The sequence below is a fragment of the Lampris incognitus genome, chromosome 10 (assembly GCF_029633865.1).
Source record: "Lampris incognitus isolate fLamInc1 chromosome 10, fLamInc1.hap2, whole genome shotgun sequence".
Taxonomy (NCBI): Eukaryota; Metazoa; Chordata; class Actinopteri; order Lampriformes; family Lampridae; genus Lampris; species Lampris incognitus.
Genome location: NC_079220.1, coordinates 45544942 through 45566074, shown reverse-complemented (window position 1 = coordinate 45566074; position 21133 = coordinate 45544942). Strand labels below are relative to the sequence as shown.

The 21133-nt window shown below is 40.3% G+C and overlaps 1 protein-coding gene across 3 annotated transcripts in view; it reads left to right on the top strand.

Moving 5' to 3' along the window:
• abcc1 (ATP-binding cassette, sub-family C (CFTR/MRP), member 1) overlaps positions 1–21133 on the top strand; it is a 78366-nt gene that overhangs the window by 20079 nt on the left and 37154 nt on the right. For 2 of the 3 annotated variants that reach the window (XM_056287874.1, XM_056287871.1), the window contains exons 4-12: positions 1110–1247; positions 3222–3347; positions 3617–3678; positions 3945–4076; positions 5460–5687; positions 13784–13961; positions 14639–14800; positions 16015–16107; positions 17654–17857. In XM_056287874.1, coding sequence (XP_056143849.1) covers positions 1110–1247; positions 3222–3347; positions 3617–3678; positions 3945–4076; positions 5460–5687; positions 13784–13961; positions 14639–14800; positions 16015–16107; positions 17654–17857 — 1323 coding nt within the window. Of the gene's footprint in view, positions 1–1109; positions 1248–3221; positions 3348–3616; positions 3679–3944; positions 4077–4797; positions 4801–5459; positions 5688–13783; positions 13962–14638; positions 14801–16014; positions 16108–17653; positions 17858–21133 lie in introns of all 3 variants that reach the window. The other variant, XM_056287872.1, reaches the window with a different exon arrangement.

Below are 21133 nucleotides of genomic sequence, written 5' to 3'. Positions count from 1 at the left end.
TAACTGGCTCAGTCAGTCTCTCCCGGCCTGAACTTTCATCATCAGTGGTGTCTGAGTCTGAACCTCTCACTGGCTCTCCCTCCCCACCAGCCTCCTCCTCTCTCCACATTTTGCTTTTTTAAAATAATCAGCTATAGACCGCTTCATTTTTGGAGCACAGTAACACCTAAATTGATTGTTGCCAGATTTACTGGATTTGGTTGATTTGCCATGCCAGTGTATTTGTGCCATGAATGTGACCAAATGAACATTTTAACTCATACACGCTCAAAAAATGGTTGCTTATGCAAACTTTTTGGTCACAGTCTGGAGCCCTGCACAGGCTAATGAGCAAACAGTAAGTAGGGGGAAGTTGTGTGACATTACATGCTGTGGCGTTCCAGGTCAGACAGCCGGTCCCATTAAGATTCAGCACCATGGACAGAGCACATTCCCACATAGGGGATAACTGTGACAGTGTGTGTATTGTGGCTTGTGGTGGTCTGTACTGGCCTGGCTGACTCCTGCTGTCAAGGACAGGCAAATCTACGCACTTACATGCAGTTAGGCCAGGCCAGTCACTTGTTTCATTAGATTGGGCTGTTGAACTTCATTTATGTTGCTAAAATTCCTGTGTTTGCAGCCGATTTTCAATGGCAGACACTGCTTTACAAGCTAAATGCCATTGTGCTTCATTTGGTTTAACACATTTCTGCGATCCACCATACTGTTCTTTATTTAACAGCATGTTCTTAACAAGTCTTATTTTTAATTAATTTGATTGACTGACTGTAACACAATGGTTGGTGGGGGATTTTTGTAAGTAAGCGAATTAATGTAATTGATGCACTCCTTCAAGAAATGGTTTTCTCTCGACGCTATTGATAGTTAATTGAGTTGTACTTCAATCAGCACTCATGGGCCAGTTTACTCTGTGACCCCTATTAATTCTTGGCAAAAGTGTCATTGCTGTATTTTATACTATGTTATTAAATCAGTGTGCCAACCCACTTCTTTTTGTATGACTGAAAAAGAACAATTTTGCTGTGATTAAACTATGTGTTTCTGGATTTTAGTTTTGTAGTATACATGTATTTGTCTATATTTATATGTTTTCATTTTTTTTCCAGCTGCTAGCCACCTTTTTGACCCAGTACGAGCGTATGAAAGGAGTCCAGTCTTCTGGGATTATGCTCAATTTCTGGCTGGTGGCCATCCTGTGTGCAACAGTTACCTTCCGGTCAAAAATCATTCAGGCCCATAAACAGGTGAGCTTGGCTGAGCTAACATTTAAATGGATGTTTTTTGGAAATTTAGTCATCACCTGCTCTTGTGTTGAGGTTCTTGTGTTCATTTAGTCCATCCTAAGGTTGCTCTTACTATAATTCACTCTGGAACGGTTCTTGCTAAATGGCTAAAATGGAAATATTAACATATAGTTACCCATGGTGAAAGTACTGGCAAACACAAAATCACCAAAACTGTGATTGGATGGTACTTATTAATGAGAACCAAGCTCAGGGAACAAACGTTTGTGTCAACCAGCAACGGGGAACTGGCATAGCAGTAAATCCTACTAGTAGACGCCCAGTGCATCACTCGATCAAGTATTTAGCCTCTACTTCTAGCTAAAATCTTGATAATTTACATACAATTAAATGTGTTTTTGATACTTTGCTGGTGTATTTAAAACAATATCAAAATCAGAAATTGAATTTGCTCATTTAAGTGGTTACTGTTGGATAGAACATTCCCAGGTGAAAAATGCTGCGACACAATACACTCAAAAAAAAAAAACCTAGATAAAAATAACCTTAAAATTTTTTATTTGAAATACCTGTACCACCTGTATTTGCTATTTACAAGTGTCCTCTTAAAGAAAAAAGATGAAAAAAATGTACTAAACAATGCCTGATCAATATTTTTTAAGTCAAGAGTAGGGCTGTCACAATTATTACATAATCGCCTGATTGTGATTATTTGACCTGACCGTGATCATTTTGCATAATCGTTAGAATCGTTTCCATTCATTTGTATAAAAACAGCTGGATGAAACTAACAGAAATGTCATATTTCCATCAGTATTTCCATGTCGTCTTCCAGCATTTGTTGTTTGACTGGCACTCTTTTAATGACGTCATCTTGTTGCGCCCCTGGCACATGATGGTGAATTAGTGCCAACAAAATGTTTATGTTGAGATGCCAAACACGACAGCACCGCTGCTGGCACATTTTGGTTTTAAGCCAAATAAAAAAGGAGAGCCCAATAACTGGGAGGAAGCGATTTGTTGGATTTGCAGCAAAAAGGTGGTGGTCAAAGTGCTAATACCACAAATTTAAAAAACCATCTACGGATCCACCACCCCACCCGATTCACCGAACTTGGAAAGACAAAATAAGATTAAATCATAAATCAGCCTGAGTTTTTTGATGATGTGCCCGTTTTTTTACTTGTAGCTTGTGAGAAAGCCTAAATCTTGCCTCTAGCTGTGTTTCCTCTGAGTCGAATGAGACATTTTTTTTAAAGTTAATCTTTATTCTTGGTTTTAGTTGGAATGCACCTAAAGAAATACCACTCATTGCTATACCGACATTCTTTGATTTATTCATTCTTATTTGCAAGAGGCTAAGTTAATTGCAAATCATTCTATTTTATTCTATCAGTATCCTCTTTGGAGTTATTATTACAGTTAAAGCAATGTAGATATTGAACCATCTGACATAAAATTAGTAAATAGTAAAAGACATAAAAAGGACAAAAATCTGACATAAAAAACAATTAAATCATTAATCACGATTATTTGTATGACAATCTTCAACTAAAATTTCATGATCGTGACAGCCCTAGTCATGAGTGGGTTGAACCTTCTTACAGACCCGAAGAAAGCTGATAGCCTTGACGTGTTTTAATCAACCTTTATTTGTATAATACATTTCAATTTGCTTTGAGCAGAGAACGACACCATGCAGTAGATGAGTTGAAATGCAATATAAGCAGCACAAAGTAAAGCGCCAAGCTTAAAACCAAATAAGACTTGAACAAATGCTGCTGTAAAAATGTTTTCCATTTTCTACAGCAGCTAAGTTCAGGGCATTGTCTTTAACATAAGGCAAACTGTTTCATTCGAAGCGGACATAAAAACTTCTAATTTCACCAGATGTGACGCGAGAAGAAGTAATAGTTTACTGCTGCTGGAGTTTAGGTTGGAAAGCTTGATCTTAGTTTGTGTGTGTCTTTTCAGCCATCAGCAGTGTGTGTGTGGAGGTACACGACCTTCTACATCTACTATGTGCTGCTGCTCATCGCGTTGTTCCTCTCCTGCCTCTCAGACAAGCCACCTCTCTTCTCCCAGGTCATCAAAGAGAAGGTAAGACTGCCCTCTAGAGGAGCGTTTGTTCCCATCCATGCTGTGTTCCTCCTCACACTTTAAACAGCTCTTCTTTCTCTGTCACACTGTTGAACTGGGTCGAATTAAAAACTGATTCGTAGAGAAATGTTTTATTATGAAAACATAACCCTATAAATAAAAGTTGAACTGTATGGCAACAAAATGCACAACACTGTGCAGAGTGTGCAAGAATGTCCATTATTTTTTTAAGACTGGCATCTAACTGGATGTAATTATGGCTTGTGTAGAATCCATGTCCAGAAGCTGGAGCTTCCTTTCTCTCTAGAGTAACCTTCTGGTGGATTACCAGGTAAGAAGACAATTTCTAACTCGCCATCAGCCATACCAATACAAATGAGATAGAAGTGACAATAGAAATACTGGTTGTCCATTGTCTGTTGAATGCCTTATCTTTGGTCTGCATACAGTATTCTCACGTTTTTTCTTTTCTTGCCTAACTTTAGCCAGCTTTTCCCTCACTCCCAAAGTCCATCATTTTGCACTTTCTTCAAATTTTTATTTTCCTTTCTCCCTTCCATTTTTCCTCATTGTCTGTCCTCTTTTAACTTGTACCAGAATGTTGGTGACAGGCTTCAAGCGGCCACTGGAGGAGAAGGACCTCTGGTCTTTGAATCCAGATGATTGCTCCCAGAGGGTGGTACCCCATCTTGTACGTCGCTGGAATACAGAGTGCCAAAAGGTCAAAAGGTCAGGAGTGAGGCAAAGCAAGAATTAACTTGTATAGAAAGGGGGGGGGGGCTGCAGAGTGAAAATAATTTATATTGATACATTGGTGGACCAGCGCCGGGACAGAAACCAGCCACTGCCAAAGGAAAATAAATATTCACAAGTAAAAGAAGGATTTCCAAGGGGCCTCCGGGTAGAGTAAGAGTCTATTCCGTTGCCTACCAAGTCAAGTCAATTTTATTTGTATAACCCAAAATCACAAATTACAAATTTGCTTCAAGGAGCTTTATGGCAACAGCAACACGGGGATCGCCGGTTTGAATTACCCGTGTGACCTCTGGCTTGGTCGGGCATTCCTACAGACACAATTGGCCGTGTCTGCAGGTGGGAAGCCTAATGTGGGTATGTGTCCTGGTCACTGCACTAGCGCCTCCTCTGGTCAGTCGGGGCACCTGTTCAGAGGGGAATAGCGTGATCCTCCGTCACACTACGTCTCCCTGGTGAAACTCCTCACTGTCAGGTGAAAAGAATCGGCTGGCAACTCCACATGTATCGGAGGAGGCATGTGGTAGTCTGCAGCACTCCCCGGATCGGCAGAGGGGGTGGAGCAGCGACTGGGACATCTCAGAAGAGTGAGGTAATTGGCCGTATGAAATTGGGGAGAAAGGGAGGGGAGGGACCCCCCCCCCAAAGAAAGTCCCCCCCCCAAAGAAAGAAGGATTTCCTTTGTGTTGACTCACAGTAGGTGAGTATTCAACCACATTGTCTTTTTTCATGTTATCTTGTGCAAAACCACTTTTAGAATAGAATACACACACTTTTGTAAGTAACAGCAGACTACTACTGGTGGTGGTGTGTTGTGCAGTAGAGGTCAAACCATGCTTTATTTGTGTAACACATCTCATTCAACACGGATCTTGGTGCACGTTACATAAAACAGTTCAAACAAAACACAAAGAGAAAACTATCCAAATAAATTATGTGACATCAAGAACTCCTCCCCCATAAGATGCCCATGTCCACACGTACTGAACCACAAAAGCATGTTACCCCCTGCACACATTCAAGTCGCGCTATTCTTTATTAATGTGTTTGTTAAAATAAAAATTGTGCATTTAGATGCCTATCTTCCCCAGACTGACAGCAGCACATTGCCAGCTGAAAAACATCACTTATCTTTCACACCATTGATACAATACCTATTCACTTAACAAGGGCTTGGTATCAATAGGGTTCAGTCAGTACCACCACTAGTTGTGGTATGGCATTTCAATATCAGTAGTGATTGATACTCTAATCAATGCTGTACTCCCTCATTTACGTATTTTTTTGGGGGGGGGGTTAATGCTCTAATTAGTGAATTCCAAACTGCCATAATCTAATTTACTCTCCATCCCAATCTAGACCAGAGGAGAAGACTTTGTACTCTCCTAAACGAGCATTGCGCAGCGAGAGTAAGGAGGGTCGTCAGGAGGAAGAGTCAGAGATCCTGATTGTCAGTGCCCCTCCGAAGGTCCGTGAACCTTCCCTGTTCTGGGCACTGTGTCTCACCTTCGGACCTTATTTCCTCATCTCCTCCCTCTACAAGGTCATCCAGGACATCCTCATGTTTGTTGGGCCTGAAATCCTAAGGTGAATCCCCCAGTGTTGTTCTTTTTCATTGTGGATACAAGAAACATCTTTACTTGATGCACATATCTGTGCTGAGTTATTTTTTTACCTAGTGAAAGGCATCCCTTTTTTTTTTTAAGATTTTTTTTCACTTGCTCATTCAGTTCCCCTGTTGTTTTTTATTGTTTGTTTGTTGGTTTTTTTTGTGCTTTTTTTTATTTTTAACAGCATTTAAAATACAAACAAACAAAGTACAGAACAAGAGGTTTTGCTTGTTATCATCCAACACCAAAGACATATACAGGTACGGGTCATCCATCATACAGGGATTTCAGCAATGTTGCCTAATGAGAAAGAAGACAGAAGAAAAAAATCCCTAATCAACAACAGTTTCCTTTAAGTAGCAGTCCCATTTTTTCCAGTATTTTTCCCCTTTGTCTTTCTGTAGACAAAGGGTGAAAGTCATCTTTTCCATGGAGCATATATAATTGACAATTCCAGTGAAAGGGTCCATATTTGGAGGATTTCTCTGCAGCCAACATTTGGTGACAGCTTTTTTAGATGCTACTAGGAAATTTTTCAGGAGATAGGCATCACCTTTACATAAGTTTTTAGGGGGAACGCCAAGATACAGAGAGGAAAAAGACGCATCAATATTAAAGCTCAGGATCCTAGATATCAAATGTCCCAAAAAGGTTGAATATGTGGACACAACCAAACTATGTGGGCATGGTCCACTTGCATTGATCCACACTCTCAAGCAAGGGTGCTGGGTCCCAGAAAACTTGGATTTCTGCTTTGGTGTTATAAAAAACTGAATCAAGGCCTTCCAGCAAAAGTCCCTCCAGGTCAGTGGTGGTGCAGTGAGTTTCCCAGGCATGTAACCACACATCCTCAGGCATTTCCACCCTCATATATTTTTCCCAACACTGTCTTACATAGTCAATTGAATTTTTTTTCATTGAGGTGACAGCATTGTATAATTTTCCAATGACCTGTTTGTTACTTTCACCCTTATAAGCATCTATAAAAATCTGGATAAGTTGTGAAAATTTTTTAGGTTGAGGGCCTTTGATCTCCTTCAGAAAAAAGTGGCGGACCTGTAAATACCTATAAAAATCCTGTCTGTTATTGAGTTCAAATAATTGGCATAAGTTCTGAAAGCTGTTGGGTTCCCCATTTGGTATGATTCTATAGAATGCGATTATGCCATGGTGGGTCCATTGCCTGTATCTGTGGTCATGTACTGCTGGTGTAAAGTTTGGGTTGTAGGCTGGCCAACTTAGTACTTTTATTTCTCTATGAAGCTGGAATCATTTTAACCACCTCTGACCACATCTTAATGGAAAAACCGACACCTTGATTTTGTAACTGAAATATTTCTTTCACCCTATCGAGACAACCCAGAACTGACTGTATTGGTGTATCCACCAAAGAAAATTCGATGTCTTTCCATTAGCTTCATATGTTGAATTACGGGGCAGCACGGTGGCGCAGTAGTCGCCTCACAGCAAGAAGGTCCTGGGTTCGAGCCCCGGGGTAGTCCAACCTTGGTGGGTCATCCCAGGTCATCCTCTGTGTGGAGTTTGCATGTTCTCCCTGTGTTTGTGTGGGTTTCCTCTGGGGGCTCCAGTTTCTTCCCACAGTCCAAAGACATGTAAGTCAGGTGAATCGGCCATACTGAATTGTCCCTAGGTATGAATATGTGTGTGTGTGTGTGTGTGGGTGGGTGTGTGTGTGTGTGGGGGTGTGGGTGTGTGGGCCCTCTGATGGCCTGGCGGTCTGTCCAGGGTGTCTGCCCGCCTGCTGCCCAATGATTGCTGAAATGGGCACCGGCATCCCCGCGACCCTGAGAGCAGGATAAGCGGTTCAGATAATGGATGGATGGATGTTGAATTACTCCAAAGCACCAGTGATCTTAACTGAGCAGATGAAAAATAGTCCCTCAAGTTTGGTAGTGCCATGCCTCCCCTCTCCCTAGGCAGCTGCAGGGTTGAGTATTTTATTTGAGGTCTTTTTTTTTGTTCCATATGAACCTAGAAATGTGTTTGTGCCAATCTCTAAGCTGTTTAACAGGGATCTCTACTGGCAGAGCTGTGAATAGATATAGTAGTTTGGGGAGGACATTCATCTTGATTGATCTTATTCTACTGCCTATATCAAGAGGAAGCAGAGCCCACCTATCCATGTCCTTATATATTTTCTTAGTGATTTGATTATAGTTTATGGCATACAGGGAAGACATATATTTTGGTAAATACAACCCAAGGTACTGAATATGTAGTGAATACCAGTTAAAATTATACTTATTTGCCAATTCTTGGGTGGGGGTGAAATTGAACTGTGAATTGTGCCTGTGTTTTATGAATATTAAGTGTATATCCAGAATAATCCCCATACATCTTTAGGATATCCATGAGCAAAGGAACCTCTGAACCTGGATTTTGTAAAGTCACTAATATATCATCAGCGTAAAGGCCGACTTTGTGCTCTATTCCCCCTATAGTTATATCCTCCAGACCTCTTTCCTGTCTAATGGTTTGGGCCAGAGGTTCAATGAAAAGGTTAAAGAGAATTGGGCTAATGGGGCAACGCTGTCTGCAACCATGATGTGGAACTATAGAATTAGAGAGACTACCATTGATTTTTATCCTAGCAGTTGGGGATGAATACAATGTCGTAATGCACTGTATAAATTCTTTACTGAACCCAAATCTGTCTATTACTTGGTACAGGAATTCCCAGTTGACAGAGTCAAAAGCCTTCTCAGCATCTAAGCTGAGAAGGATTGCACTGTTATTTCTTTTATTAATATAATCAATAATATGGAGGGCTCGCCATATATTATCGTGGGTTTGCCTGTTTCCTATAAACCCAGTTTGATCCTCATCTATCAAGAGTGGCATCACCTTTTCTAACCTCTTAGTCAGAATTGATGCATACAATTTTCATATATGTTCAAGACACTTATTGGCCTAAATGATTTACAGTCCAACCTACACTACCGTTCAAAAGTTTGGGATCACCCAAAAAATTTTGTGTTTTCCATGAAAAGTCACACTTATTCACCACCATATGTTGTGAAATGAATAGAAAATAGAGTCAAGACATTGACAAGGTTAGAAATAATGATTTGTATTTGAAATAAGATTTTTTTTACATCAAACTTTGCTTTCGTCAAAGAATCCTCCATTTGCAGCAATTACAGCATTGCAGACCTTTGGCATTTTAGCTGTTAATTTGTTGAGGTAATCTGGAGAAATTGCACCCCACGCTTCCAGAAGCAGCTCCCACAAGTTGGATTGGTTGGATGGGCACTTCTTTGAGCAGATTGAGTTTCTGGAGCATCACATTTTGGGGTCAATTAAACGCTCAAAATGGCCAGAAAAAGAGAACTTTCATCTGAAACTCGACAGTCTATTCTTGTTCTTAGAAATGAAGGCTATTCCATGCGAGAAATTGCTAAGAAATTGAAGATTTCCTACACCGGTGTGTACTACTCCCTTCAGAGGACAGCACAAACAGGCTCTAACCAGAGTAGAAAAAGAAGTGGGAGGCCGCGTTGCACAACTGAGCAAGAAGATAAGTGCATTAGAGTCTCTAGTTTGAGAAACAGACGCCTCACAGGTCCCCAACTGGCATCTTCATTAAATAGTACCTGTTAGAGCCTGTTTGTGCTGTCCTCTGAAGGGAGTAGTACACACCGGTGTAGGAAATCTTCAATTTCTTAGCAATTTCTCGCATGGAATAGCCTTCATTTCTAAGAACAAGAATAGACTGTCGAGTTTCAGATGAAAGTTCTCTTTTTCTGGCCATTTTGAGCGTTTAATTGACCCCACAAATGTGATGCTCCAGAAACTCAATCTGCTCAAAGAAGTGCCCATCCAACCAATCCAACTTGTGGGAGCTGCTTCTGGAAGCGTGGGGTGCAATTTCTCCAGATTACCTCAACAAATTAACAGCTAGAATGCCAAAGGTCTGCAATGCTGTAATTGCTGCAAATGGAGGATTCTTTGACGAAAGCAAAGTTTGATGTAAAAAAAATCTTATTTCAAATACAAATCATTATTTCTAACCTTGTCAATGTCTTGACTCTATTTTCTATTCATTTCACAACATATGGTGGTGAATAAGTGTGACTTTTCATGGAAAACACGAAATTGTTTGGGTGATCCCAAACTTTTGAACGGTAGTGTATCTTTGCCCTCTTTTGGTATGACAGAAATGAAAGCCTCCCTCCAGGAAGGGGGGAGGGTCCCTCCTATCCTGATGCGATTGAAACAGGTTTTAAGTAGTGGGAGCAATGATTCTTTCATCAGCTTGTACCATTCTCGTGGATATCCATCAGTACCTGGCGATTTACCTATTTTAAGGGCTGAAATTGCTTTGTCTAGTTCCTCATTTGAGATTTCAGAGGTAAATTTGTCATTGTGCTCTACCAAGAGAGGGAAGGTCTAACGAATTTAAGAACTGTTCAATTTTTTGTTTACTAGCTTTCTCTGGTTGAATGTATAGTGATTTATAGTATGTTTCAAACGATTTTTCGATTCCTTCTAGTTTGGTTGTTATTTTGTTTGTTATAGGGCCTCTAACTTTATAAATTTCCGTTTGTTGCTTACGAAGCCTCCAGGCTAATAGTTTTGCTGCTTTTGGACCAGCCTCATAAAACCTTTGTTTCAATCAGTCTTAGTTTCTGCTGAACCTCTTCATTTTGTATTTGATCTATGTCTTGTTTAATAGATCTAATTTGCAAAAAGGTCAATGGCTCTTTAATAGAGCTATGAAGTTGTTCCAGATCTCTCAGTTTAGTTTCGTCTTTTTTAGATAAGCTGTGTTGACTATAATTTTTGTTCTAAGGAAAGCTTTTGCTGTGTCCCACAATATAGCCAGACGGACTTCTCCGTTATCATTATACTCTAGAAAGGTCTTCAGTTCCTCTGCCATTGTAGTCCTAGATGTTGCACTATTTAACATGCCTGTATTCAGCCGCCACGTAGTTTTCTTTGGGACACTGTCAAAGTGCAGTTTTAAATATAAACCAGAGTGGTCAGAGAGGTCCCTTTGACTTATTCTACATTCTCTAATTCTGTGCCGATCATTGCTGAACATAAGCAAGTAGTCAATTCTTTTATGGCTGTTATGGCGAGCAGAGTAAAAAGGGAAATCTAGATTGGCTCTATTAATGTCACAGCATACATCAGTTAGGCCCAAGTCTTGCATCATATTATTTACCTGAATCTCTGTGGGACTCTTTTTCTTTATTTTGCTAGTTGTGTCCAACTTAGGGTTCAATAGTATGTTTAGATCACCTGCGCATAGAAGGGTGCCATATGTTTCAGTTGCTATTATATCAAATATCTTCTTAGAAAAATCTTTATTACTTCCTGGGGGGCATATCTACTCATATATTTTCGTAATGTGTGTGTGGGTGGTGTTAGTGTGTGTGTGTGTGTGTTAGTTAGTGTAGGTAGCGGGACCGAAAACTAAAGCATTTATGATCCTAATTCTTTTTGGAGGTGGTAGGTATTGTTCCAGAGAGGACCAGAAAAATAGCAGAAAATTAAAATAATTGTGCATAATTATGCAAAATATGCATTTTCTAAAAATGGCTAAAAACCACTTTTCTCGGCATTTCAGATGATTCTGAGCATTTGGGCGGAGGGAGTTGGAGTGGGGGGGGGGGGTTAGGGGCAGGGGGAAGGCGGTTTCCTGGCAGGATGAAGAGGAGGGAGATTTAGACGGGTGGATAACCAAACTGCTACATTGTAGCGGGGTTCTTCTAGTCTACTCATATATTTTCGGAATGTGTGTGTGTGTATGTGGTGTTAGTGTAGATAGCGGGACCGAAAACTAACGCACTTAATGACCCTAATTCTTTTTGGAGGTGGTAGGTATTGTCTCAGAGAGTTAAGGGAAAAATCCCAGAAAATTAAAATTATGCATAATTATGCATAAATATGCAAAATATGCATTTGTCTAAAAATGGCTAAAAACCACTTTTCTCGGCATTTCAGATGATTCTGAGCATTTGGGCGGAGGGAGTTGGAGTGGGGGGGGGGGTTAGGGGCAGGGGGAAGGCGGTTAGCTGGCAGGATGAAGAGGAGGGAGATTTAGACGGGTGGATAACCAAACCGCTACATTGTAGCGGGGTTCTTCTAGTCTACTCATATATTTTCAGAATGTGTGTGTGTGTATGTGGTGTTAGTGTAGATAGCGGGAACGAAAACTAAAGCACTTAATGACCCTAATTCTTTTTGGAGGTGGTAGGTATTGTCTCAGAGAGTAAGGGAAAAATCCCAGAAAATTAAAATTATGCATAATTATGCATAAATATGCAAAATATGCATTTTTCTAAAAATGGCTAAAAAACCACTTTTCTCGGCATTTCAGATGATTCTGAGCATCTTTGATTTTTCACCTATATAAAAAAACATTTCTGGGACTTAGAAGTTTTGGCATTATGCAAAATATGCATTTTTGCAAAAATGCACTTATGATCCTAATTTTTTTTTTTTGAGGTGGTAGGTATTGTTCCAGAGAGGACCAGAAAAATAGCAGAAAATTAAAATAATTATAATAATTATGCATAATTATGCAAAATATGCATTTTCTAAAAATGGCTAAAAACCACTTTTCTCGGCATTTCAGATGATTCTGAGCATTTGGGGGGAGGGAGTTGGAGTGGGGGGGTAAACCACTTTTCTCGGCATTTCAGATGATTCTGAGCATTTGGGGGGAGGGAGTTGAAGTGGGGGGGGGTTTAGGGGCAGGGGGAAGGCGGTTAGCTGGCAGGATGAAGAGGAGGGAGATTTAGACGGGTGGATAACTTCTTTATGTTCAAGTTTGCCCTTCACTAGAACATATCTGCCATCTTTGTCTTTTGTTTCAGAAATTAATTCAAAATTAATTGAATTTGGTAGTAAAATTGCGACTTCCCTTTTCTTTCTTGATTTAAGGGAGGAAAAGAAAGTGTTACGGAATCCCTGTTTTTTTTTGGTTTTTTTTTTAAAGTTTCTTCAGCGCAGGATAGATGGGTTTCTTGCCAGAATGCTATATTAATTTTCTCCCTTTTCAATTTTGCTATCATTTTGCTGCTTTTAATGGGATTGTTCAGCCCGTTTACATTTAGGGATAAAATATTATAAGACTGAAAATGCATTTCTTTTTCCCATAAAACCTTCCTGTACTTGTATTATCCACATCTCAGAACTCAAATAACAAAAAAAATAGAAAAAAGAACAAATAAACACCAGTAACTATTTTCTTCTTCTTACTGTATTAATGTAGAACACACATTTCATTATCCAGCAGTGCCTCTTAGTAGCGTTACAAGATAAACATTACAGGACACAACGCTGAACGCTTGCGAATACCGCCTGAGAAGGCAGATATGCTCATTTTTCTAAACAAGAACTGTTTCTAATTTAAGGAGTTGAATACCTGGTAGTCCGGAGCAGGGTGTGACTTTGTCTTTATTTCTTCATCTTCATGAATGAAGACAGTTGTTGTAAATGTAAACATAAGAATGAGACATTCACATGAATGATCCGTTCTTAAAACAGAATGGCTTGTATAAAGTTTTTTTTAATAAATTTTTCTTCTGTGAAATAAGCATGTGACCTGTTTTGACCCTCCCTTTCAAAGAACCGGAATCAATAATCGTTAAGAACCGGAATCGAGAATCAGAATCGTTTAAATCCAAACGGTGCCGAACCCTAATTTTACATAAGACAAAAAAGACAGACAGCTGAGAAACAGCATACATCATCAGAAAGATAATCAAATAGGGAAACAAGGCCTATATGACCGCCCCTCCATTCTGCCCTCATTTTTTATGAGCACAAGTGAGATGAGGGGGACTTGTAAGATGGCTATAGTATATCCATCACAACTAACTCCAACTAATTTTGATGTCAGCTTCTACAAAAAAAACATATAAACACAAGGCTGTCCTACTGAAGTTGTTCATCTTATGTAATCTCACTACCTTCCCTCCCAATGCAAAACGAGAACCCTTGAAATGTTTTGAGGATAAAAGATGAATAATGGTATGTTTGCTACCTTACCCCAAACTCAAAATGTTAAATATGCTGAACTCGTCCATCTGTTTTCCCCAGGCTGCTGATTCACTATGTCAACAACTCAAGTGCCCCTTCATGGCAGGGCTACTTTTACACAGCGCTGCTCTTTATATGTACCTGCCTGCAGACACTCATCCTTCAGCGGTATTTCCATGTCTGCTTCGTCACTGGTATGCGTCTGCGCTCTGCCATTATTGGTGCGGTCTACAGAAAGGTAGAGATTCCAGGCAAAATTAAGTAGTTAAGATGACTTTTTATGGCATATTTGCAATGATAAATGGCATAAGTAGAAAATGTTTTAAAAATTGGTGTGAAGTGATTATTGCCATTTACTAAAAGGTAAATATTTGTTTAAAAAGGTACAGTGCTATCATAACATGTTATGGATCTCAGATCCACTGAACCACTTAACCACTGATAATTACTAGACTTGGATGACACTATCTTGACAGATCATTGACTGTTAATTGTACAGCTGTTGGGTAGATTCTGGCTTCTCTTTAGAGGAGATTGTTGATTTTATTTTTTTTATTTTTTAAATTGTGGCTGTCCGTTCGGGCATCCAAAAAATAGACAGTAGTTTAATTTCTTGATTTACTATCTTAATTTTTTAATTTGTTGTCTGGGGGTAAAACCATACCACAACATTTGAAATTTTAGTGGTTGTATTTCCTCAACAGATACTTCTCACACTAGCTACCTTGGTTCCAGTGATTACTATTGGTGGGAATACTGGTTTTGCAAATATCAATTCCATTAAGATCTAGAATGATTGCTTTTTCTTTTTACGTTTTTTTTTTTTTGAAGCTAAACTAATTTGGACACTCAAACTTATAATTGAAGTTACCTTTCTCTTCTGCTCTGTCCCTTCTTCCTGACCTCTGCTGTCAGGCACTGGTTATCAGCAATGCAGCACGACGCACCTCCACAGTGGGTGAGATTGTCAATCTGATGTCAGTGGATGCCCAGCGCTTCATGGACCTCGTCACTTATATTAACATGATCTGGTCTGCCCCGCTGCAAGTGGTGCTGGCTCTCTACTTCCTCTGGCAGGTGGGCTGGGCTGCACAATGTGTCTTATTAGTGCAGCATCCATCCATCTATCCATCCATTAGCTGAACCACTTATCCTGCTCTCAGGGTCGCGGGTATGCTGGAGCCTATTCCAACAGTCATTGGGTGGCAGGCTGGGAGATACCCTGGACAGGCCGCCAGGCCATCACAGGGTTAGGGTTAGGGCAACATTAAAATACATTTTAACTGCTAAATCACCATCACAAATAGCAATCAATAGGGAGTGTAAAGGTCAGAAGTATAAAGCTCAAGCTATATTCCTGTTAGAAAAGAGATAACTAAGAAGTGTTTTTTTTTCTCTTTTGTTTTTCACATTAAAACAAATCAAATGTATTAGTGGAAGGTATAATTTTTTCATTAAGTAGGGTTCATACACTTTTTGAAGAGATGCATGTAGCCTGTGAGAAGGTGAATATCTGTGCTGTTTTGAATGGAGTGGGAGATCAGTCACCACTGGGTAATCAAGGAGAAGAGCCCAGTCTGGGTGGTGTTATTACCAGATCAATGCAGGGCAGTGAAGCCTAAGTGGCTAACAGGAGCCCTGGCAGGAGTTACAAGGTCTTAGAGTAGTCTGATGGTGTGGAGCTGCCATTCCCTGACCAGCTTTCTATTCAAACGTCAGGCTTCTGAACACAATATGACCAATGCTGTTGTAGCTATTGAAGGAGAGAAACATACGATGGGCTACAGGGACTAGAGAGTGTATTTAGAAAAATACAAAAGAGAGAGAGCGAGCGAAAGTCCAGATAGGAGGACGTTTCAATGGCATAGATGTTAAGGAACTGTACAGAATCCCTGGTAAGGTCAGATCTCGTTCAAAATAGTTTGTGTGAAACCATGGATGTTGCATGACTTTTCATTGTATATATGGGATTAACAATGTCTATGTAAATGTCTTTTGGAGGGCAGGATTTTCCCAGGAAAAAAACATATCAGTTTTGTTTAGATTGAGTTTGAGGTGAGAAGAGTACACCAAAGTGGACATGCATGATTGCTTGGTCATTATGACGCTCTTTGTTTCCCTGCAAATGTTAAACAGTTTAGGAAAAGGTAGGCGGTTACTTTTTGCCAGTTTCTCTCTAATGTCTTCAACAATGTCCATGCATTTAAAAAACAATTTTATTCAAATGTATGCTTCTGTAGGTGATTTACATGATGTCTTAATGTTTTTTATTTCTTGCTGTTACTGTGCAGAATTTAGGTCCATCTGTTCTGGCAGGGGTGGCTGTGATGATTCTGATGGTGCCAGTCAATGCTGTCATCGCTATGAAAACCAAAGCATACCAGGTGAGACATAAGTACGCAAAAATACACGTTCCTTTTAAAGTCATAGTAAAGTTTACAATAGATTCTTCTTATTCCATAAATCCTGGATGACAGTTTTGGTAAACATTCAGTAAGGTTGGAACAAAAGAAGTTAGACAAGGGTATCTTTCCAGCTTTGTTCCTGCATTACTGTCCTCCGCCATTGGCTAGGAATCACATTCTCACAGAGCTTCATCTCTTTTGGCTTCTCCATCTGAATTAAGCAGAAAGAAGCTAAAACTGATTGGATTGCCTAGACTTTTTAAAAAAAATACAAATTACTGATAATGCTACAAATGATAATATTTGTGATAATGCCAGTGTTTGAACTTTATGTGTATAGCATACCCTTCTTACTAAGAAAAATAAGCAAATCAGATGAGCACAGAAATGGGTACAGTATAAAAAAGGGCTACCTTAATTGTCAAATTACTTATGTTGTTTACTTATATTCAGACAGATTATCAAAGGACCATTAGCCATTACAGACCCTGACATAGCCAAAGATTTACAAAATTTTTACCATCTTTTTCTCTCTCTCTCCCCCCCCCCCCCCCCGAAAACATATTTTGGCTCATTGTGTGGCTCAACACCTTTTAGGCTCAGCACCAGGCTAACCCTCTACTGCAGGGATAGGCAAAATGGTCCAGAAAGGTCCGGTGTGGGTGCAGGTCTTTGTTCCAACCAAGCAGTTACACACCTGATTCTATAGATCAACCAATAGTCTTTACTAAGGACCTTGATTTGTAGACTCAAGTTTGTAACTCCTTGGTTGGAACAAAGACCTGCACCCACACCGGACCTTTCTGGACCATGTTGCCTGTCCCTGCTCTACTGCATACATTTTGATGGTATATGATAAAAATTATTCCACATAATTTCTTAGTTCATTTTGGGACATTTTACCAATAAAACTTTTTTTTTTGGACCCCACCCCAAAATATTTTCCCGTTGCCAAAGAGCAATGTTTTGCGACAATGGTGTCTTTACCCCTCCGTCAGCGGGGAGCACTACAGCTGTTAGCGGGAACACATGCACTAAAAGCCGGCCTCATGCCACTGAACGTCTATTCCAAGGCTCCAGACTGGCTCAAGCTCTGCCTATAAGCCACACATGGAGTGTCTTTTCCAGTTGCGCCCCCTGATGACTTGCTGCAGCAATCCAGCCTTGCTGATGCCTACCTGATTCACTTCTAAAAGCAGTTATTCTGTGTTGTGAAACAGAGGTGTACTACACCTTCGTACACACACACACTTTTTATTTACAGTTCATGTCATTTAAAAGTCGACTTCCCCTGACTTTTGCAGAAGATATCTCCTGTCTGGGTAATGGTTAGCCCTGTCGTCAAATCAGCAATAGAAAATCTATTAATATATCTGTTATCCTCGGACTAATACATAGCATTGTGTTTTGTGTGTGTGTGTGTGTGTGTGTGTGTGTGTGTGTTGAAGACAACTGGAGCATCTTTAACTGCTTACATTATTTTTTACATCAAATAGTGTGTGTACTTTGTGTGTACTTTGTGCAGGTAGCTCAGATGAAAAACAAGGATAATCGCATCAAGCTGATGAATGAGGTGCTAAATGGCATCAAAGTATTAAAGTTGTATGCGTGGGAGTTGGCCTTCAAGGACAAAGTGTCAGCGATCCGAGAGAAAGAGCTGAGTGTATTGAAGAAGGCTGCCTACCTTGGTGCGGTGTCTACATTTACCTGGGTTTGTGCACCCTTCCTGGTGAGTCGAGAGAGAAGAAATTGCATTGACTAAATCTTTTTTGTCCCCCACAATTAGAAGTACGTACACATTAAAATTCAGTGTAAAATATTGCTGAACACAGTTTACAGTCACTGGTTATTACAGTTACTCACATTGTGCTTTTATGTTAACTGTTTAATTACATTTTCCTTGTATGCAGTGGTCATATCAATGTTGGTAAAACTCTGCATGACTGAGTAAAATGAGCAAAACTGAGAGCTTTAATGTTAAAGCTACAATCCTCAAGATGTACATTTAAACAAATGGCATTGTTGAGCCCTTCTACGTAGACCAGCCAAAACATTAAAACCACCTGCCTAATATTGTGTAGGTCTCCCTCATGCCACCAAAACAGCTCTGACCTGTCGAGGCATAGACTCCACAAGACCTCTGAAGGTGTCCTCTGGTATCTGGCAGCAAGACGTTAGCAGCTGATCCTTTAAGTCCCGTAAGTTGTGAGGTGGGGCCTCTGTGGATTGGACTTGCTTTTCCAGCACATCCCACAAATGCTTAATAGGATTGCGATCTGGGGAATTTGGAGGCCATGGCAACACCTTGAACTCTTTATCATGTTCCTCAAACCATTCCTGAACAATTTTTGCAGTATGGCAGGGTGCATTATCCTGCTGAAAGAGGCCCCTGCCATCAGGAATACCATTGCCATGAAGGGTTGTACTTGGTCTGCAACAATGTTTTAGGTAGGAGGTATGTGTCAAAGTAACATTGGCATGAATGCCAGGACCGAAGGTCACCCAGCAGAACATTGCCCAGAGCATCACACTGCCCCGGCTTGCCTTATTCACATAGTGCATCCTGGTGCCATCTCTTCCCCAGGTAAACGATGCACACATGCCCCCGGCCATCCACATGATGTATAGAAAACATGTTTCTTCAGACCAGGCCACCTTCTTCCACTGCTCCATGGTCCAGTTCTGATGCTTACCTGCCCATTGTAGGCACTTTCAATGACGGACAGTGGTCATCATGGGCACTCTGACCTATCTGCACCTACACAGCCCCATATGCAGCAAGCTGCAATGCACTGTGTTCTGACACCTGTCTATCATAGCCAGCATTACTTTTTTTCAGCAATTTGGGCTACAGTAGCTCTTCTGTGGGATCAGACCAGACAGGCTAGCCTTCGCTCCCCACATGCATCGATGAGCCTTGGATGCCCATGACCCTCTCACCGGTTCACCGGTTGTCCTTCCTTGGACCACTTTTGGTAGGTACTGACCACTGCATACTGGGAATGCCCCACAAGACCTGTTGTTTTGAAGATGCTCTGAGCCAGTCATCTAGCCATTGCAATCTGGCCCTTGTCAAAGTCACTCAGACCTTGCGCTTGCCCATTTCGACTGCTTCCAATACATCAGCTTCAAGAACTGTCTGTTCACTTGCTGCCAAATATATCCCACCCCTTGACAGATGTCATTGTAACAGAATAATCAATGTTATGCACTTACCTGGCAGTGGTTTTTAATGTTTTGGCTGATCAGTGTATTGTTAGCATATTTAAGATAATTGCTTGTCCACGTGTGTCCAAATCATGAATCCAAGGAGTGACTCATTTTAACAGTTATTGTCAGCTCAAATGCAGCAGTTTCTTTTTTTTTTTTTTTTTTTTTACAGTGAGGTACTCTGTCAAGTCAACTTTATTTGTATAGCCCATTAACAGAAATTACAAATTTGCCTCAGTGGGCTTTACAGCAATACAACATCCTGTCCTTAGACCTTCATGTCAGATAAGGAACAACTCCCTAAAAAAACCTTTAACGGGGAGAGAAAAAAAGGCAGAAACCTCAGGGAGAGCAACAGAGGAGGGATCTCTCACCCAAAAAGGACAGATGTGCAATGGATGCTGTGTGTACAGAATAAAACACAATTTACAGAATACAACATTGAAAGAGGATAACAGAACTATAATGGATTTATAACATATATGAAGAATATGATGAGGAGGATACCAAGCTGTGTCCAGATGCCACCGGAACAGCCTAGGACCTGAGCCATGTGACCACTATCACCATGTAGACCTGACAGGAGGACAGCTTACACATACACACAGGGGAGGCTCACATCACACCATTCACACTAGCGGGAGAAGAGACAAGAAAAAACATTTGTCACACATTGGAGTGAGAGAAGGATATAACATTGAAACACCTGGGAGGAAGACAGACTACACATGCACACAGGGGAGACTCAAATCATACCATTCACATAGGAGAAGAGAAAGGAGAAGACATCATTCAGAGAGAGAAAAGACGTGAGCGAAGAGAGCTGTTTGCAATAGTCAATAATCTCGCCGGCAGAACGGTGCTTGGTAAATTCATTGCAACAGAAACCGACCCGCCATGTAGTACAGCTTGTGAAGTACTTAATTTAAAGACAACTAATTGTAGGTTAAGGCCAAAAGATGAGTTTTAAGTTTGGATTTAAAGGACTCAACCGACTCTGGTTGTCTGACGGCAGCAGGCAGGTTATTCCATAAGAGTGGGGCCTGATAGGAAAAGGCCCTGCCACCACCCTACTTCTTTTTAACTTTGGGTACACACAGGAGCCCTGTAATTTGAGAGCGGAGAGCTCGAGATGGAATGTACAGTTTAAGGAGATCAGACAGATTGTCTAATCTGGTCTGTGAGCCAGACCATTTTGGTACCACTTAAGGTGGCAAAATCTAGTAAAAATTTTGAAAAGGTATTTTTCTGGATCTCTAGGTTTAGGATTCCTTTAAACACCACTACAGTTACCACAGTGTCTGTAGGTGTAAGTTAAACAAAAAGGGCTAGCTTCAGGATTGTAGCTATAAAGTAATTTCTTAAAAACACATTGCAGCTCTATCTGGATTTGGCAATTAAACTTGGCAACAAAATAATTCTTTCATTGTCCTAAACAGAAACTGATGTTATTGATTTCTTGGCTTTGCATTCCAGTGAAAAAATACCATTCCTGATCCAGTTGGGAATTAAAGAGTATTCAGTTGCCAAATGTCAGACTGTGTGTACAATAGTTGGCATGGTTAATATTTTACACCGCAGATAATTCTGTCAAAAATGGTGTTCAGGGTTATTGGGTCTACAGTACAGGTTGGAGTAGAAAAAAATCCTTTTAATCATTGTCCTAAAATGTTGTTTTGTTCAGGATCTATTTTACCTAAATGTACAGCTTATTGGAGTTTTACTGTTTTTTGTTTTAATTCCTTAAACAGGTTGCAAACCTTTTACCATCTTTTTTTCTTAACATTTTCCAGAA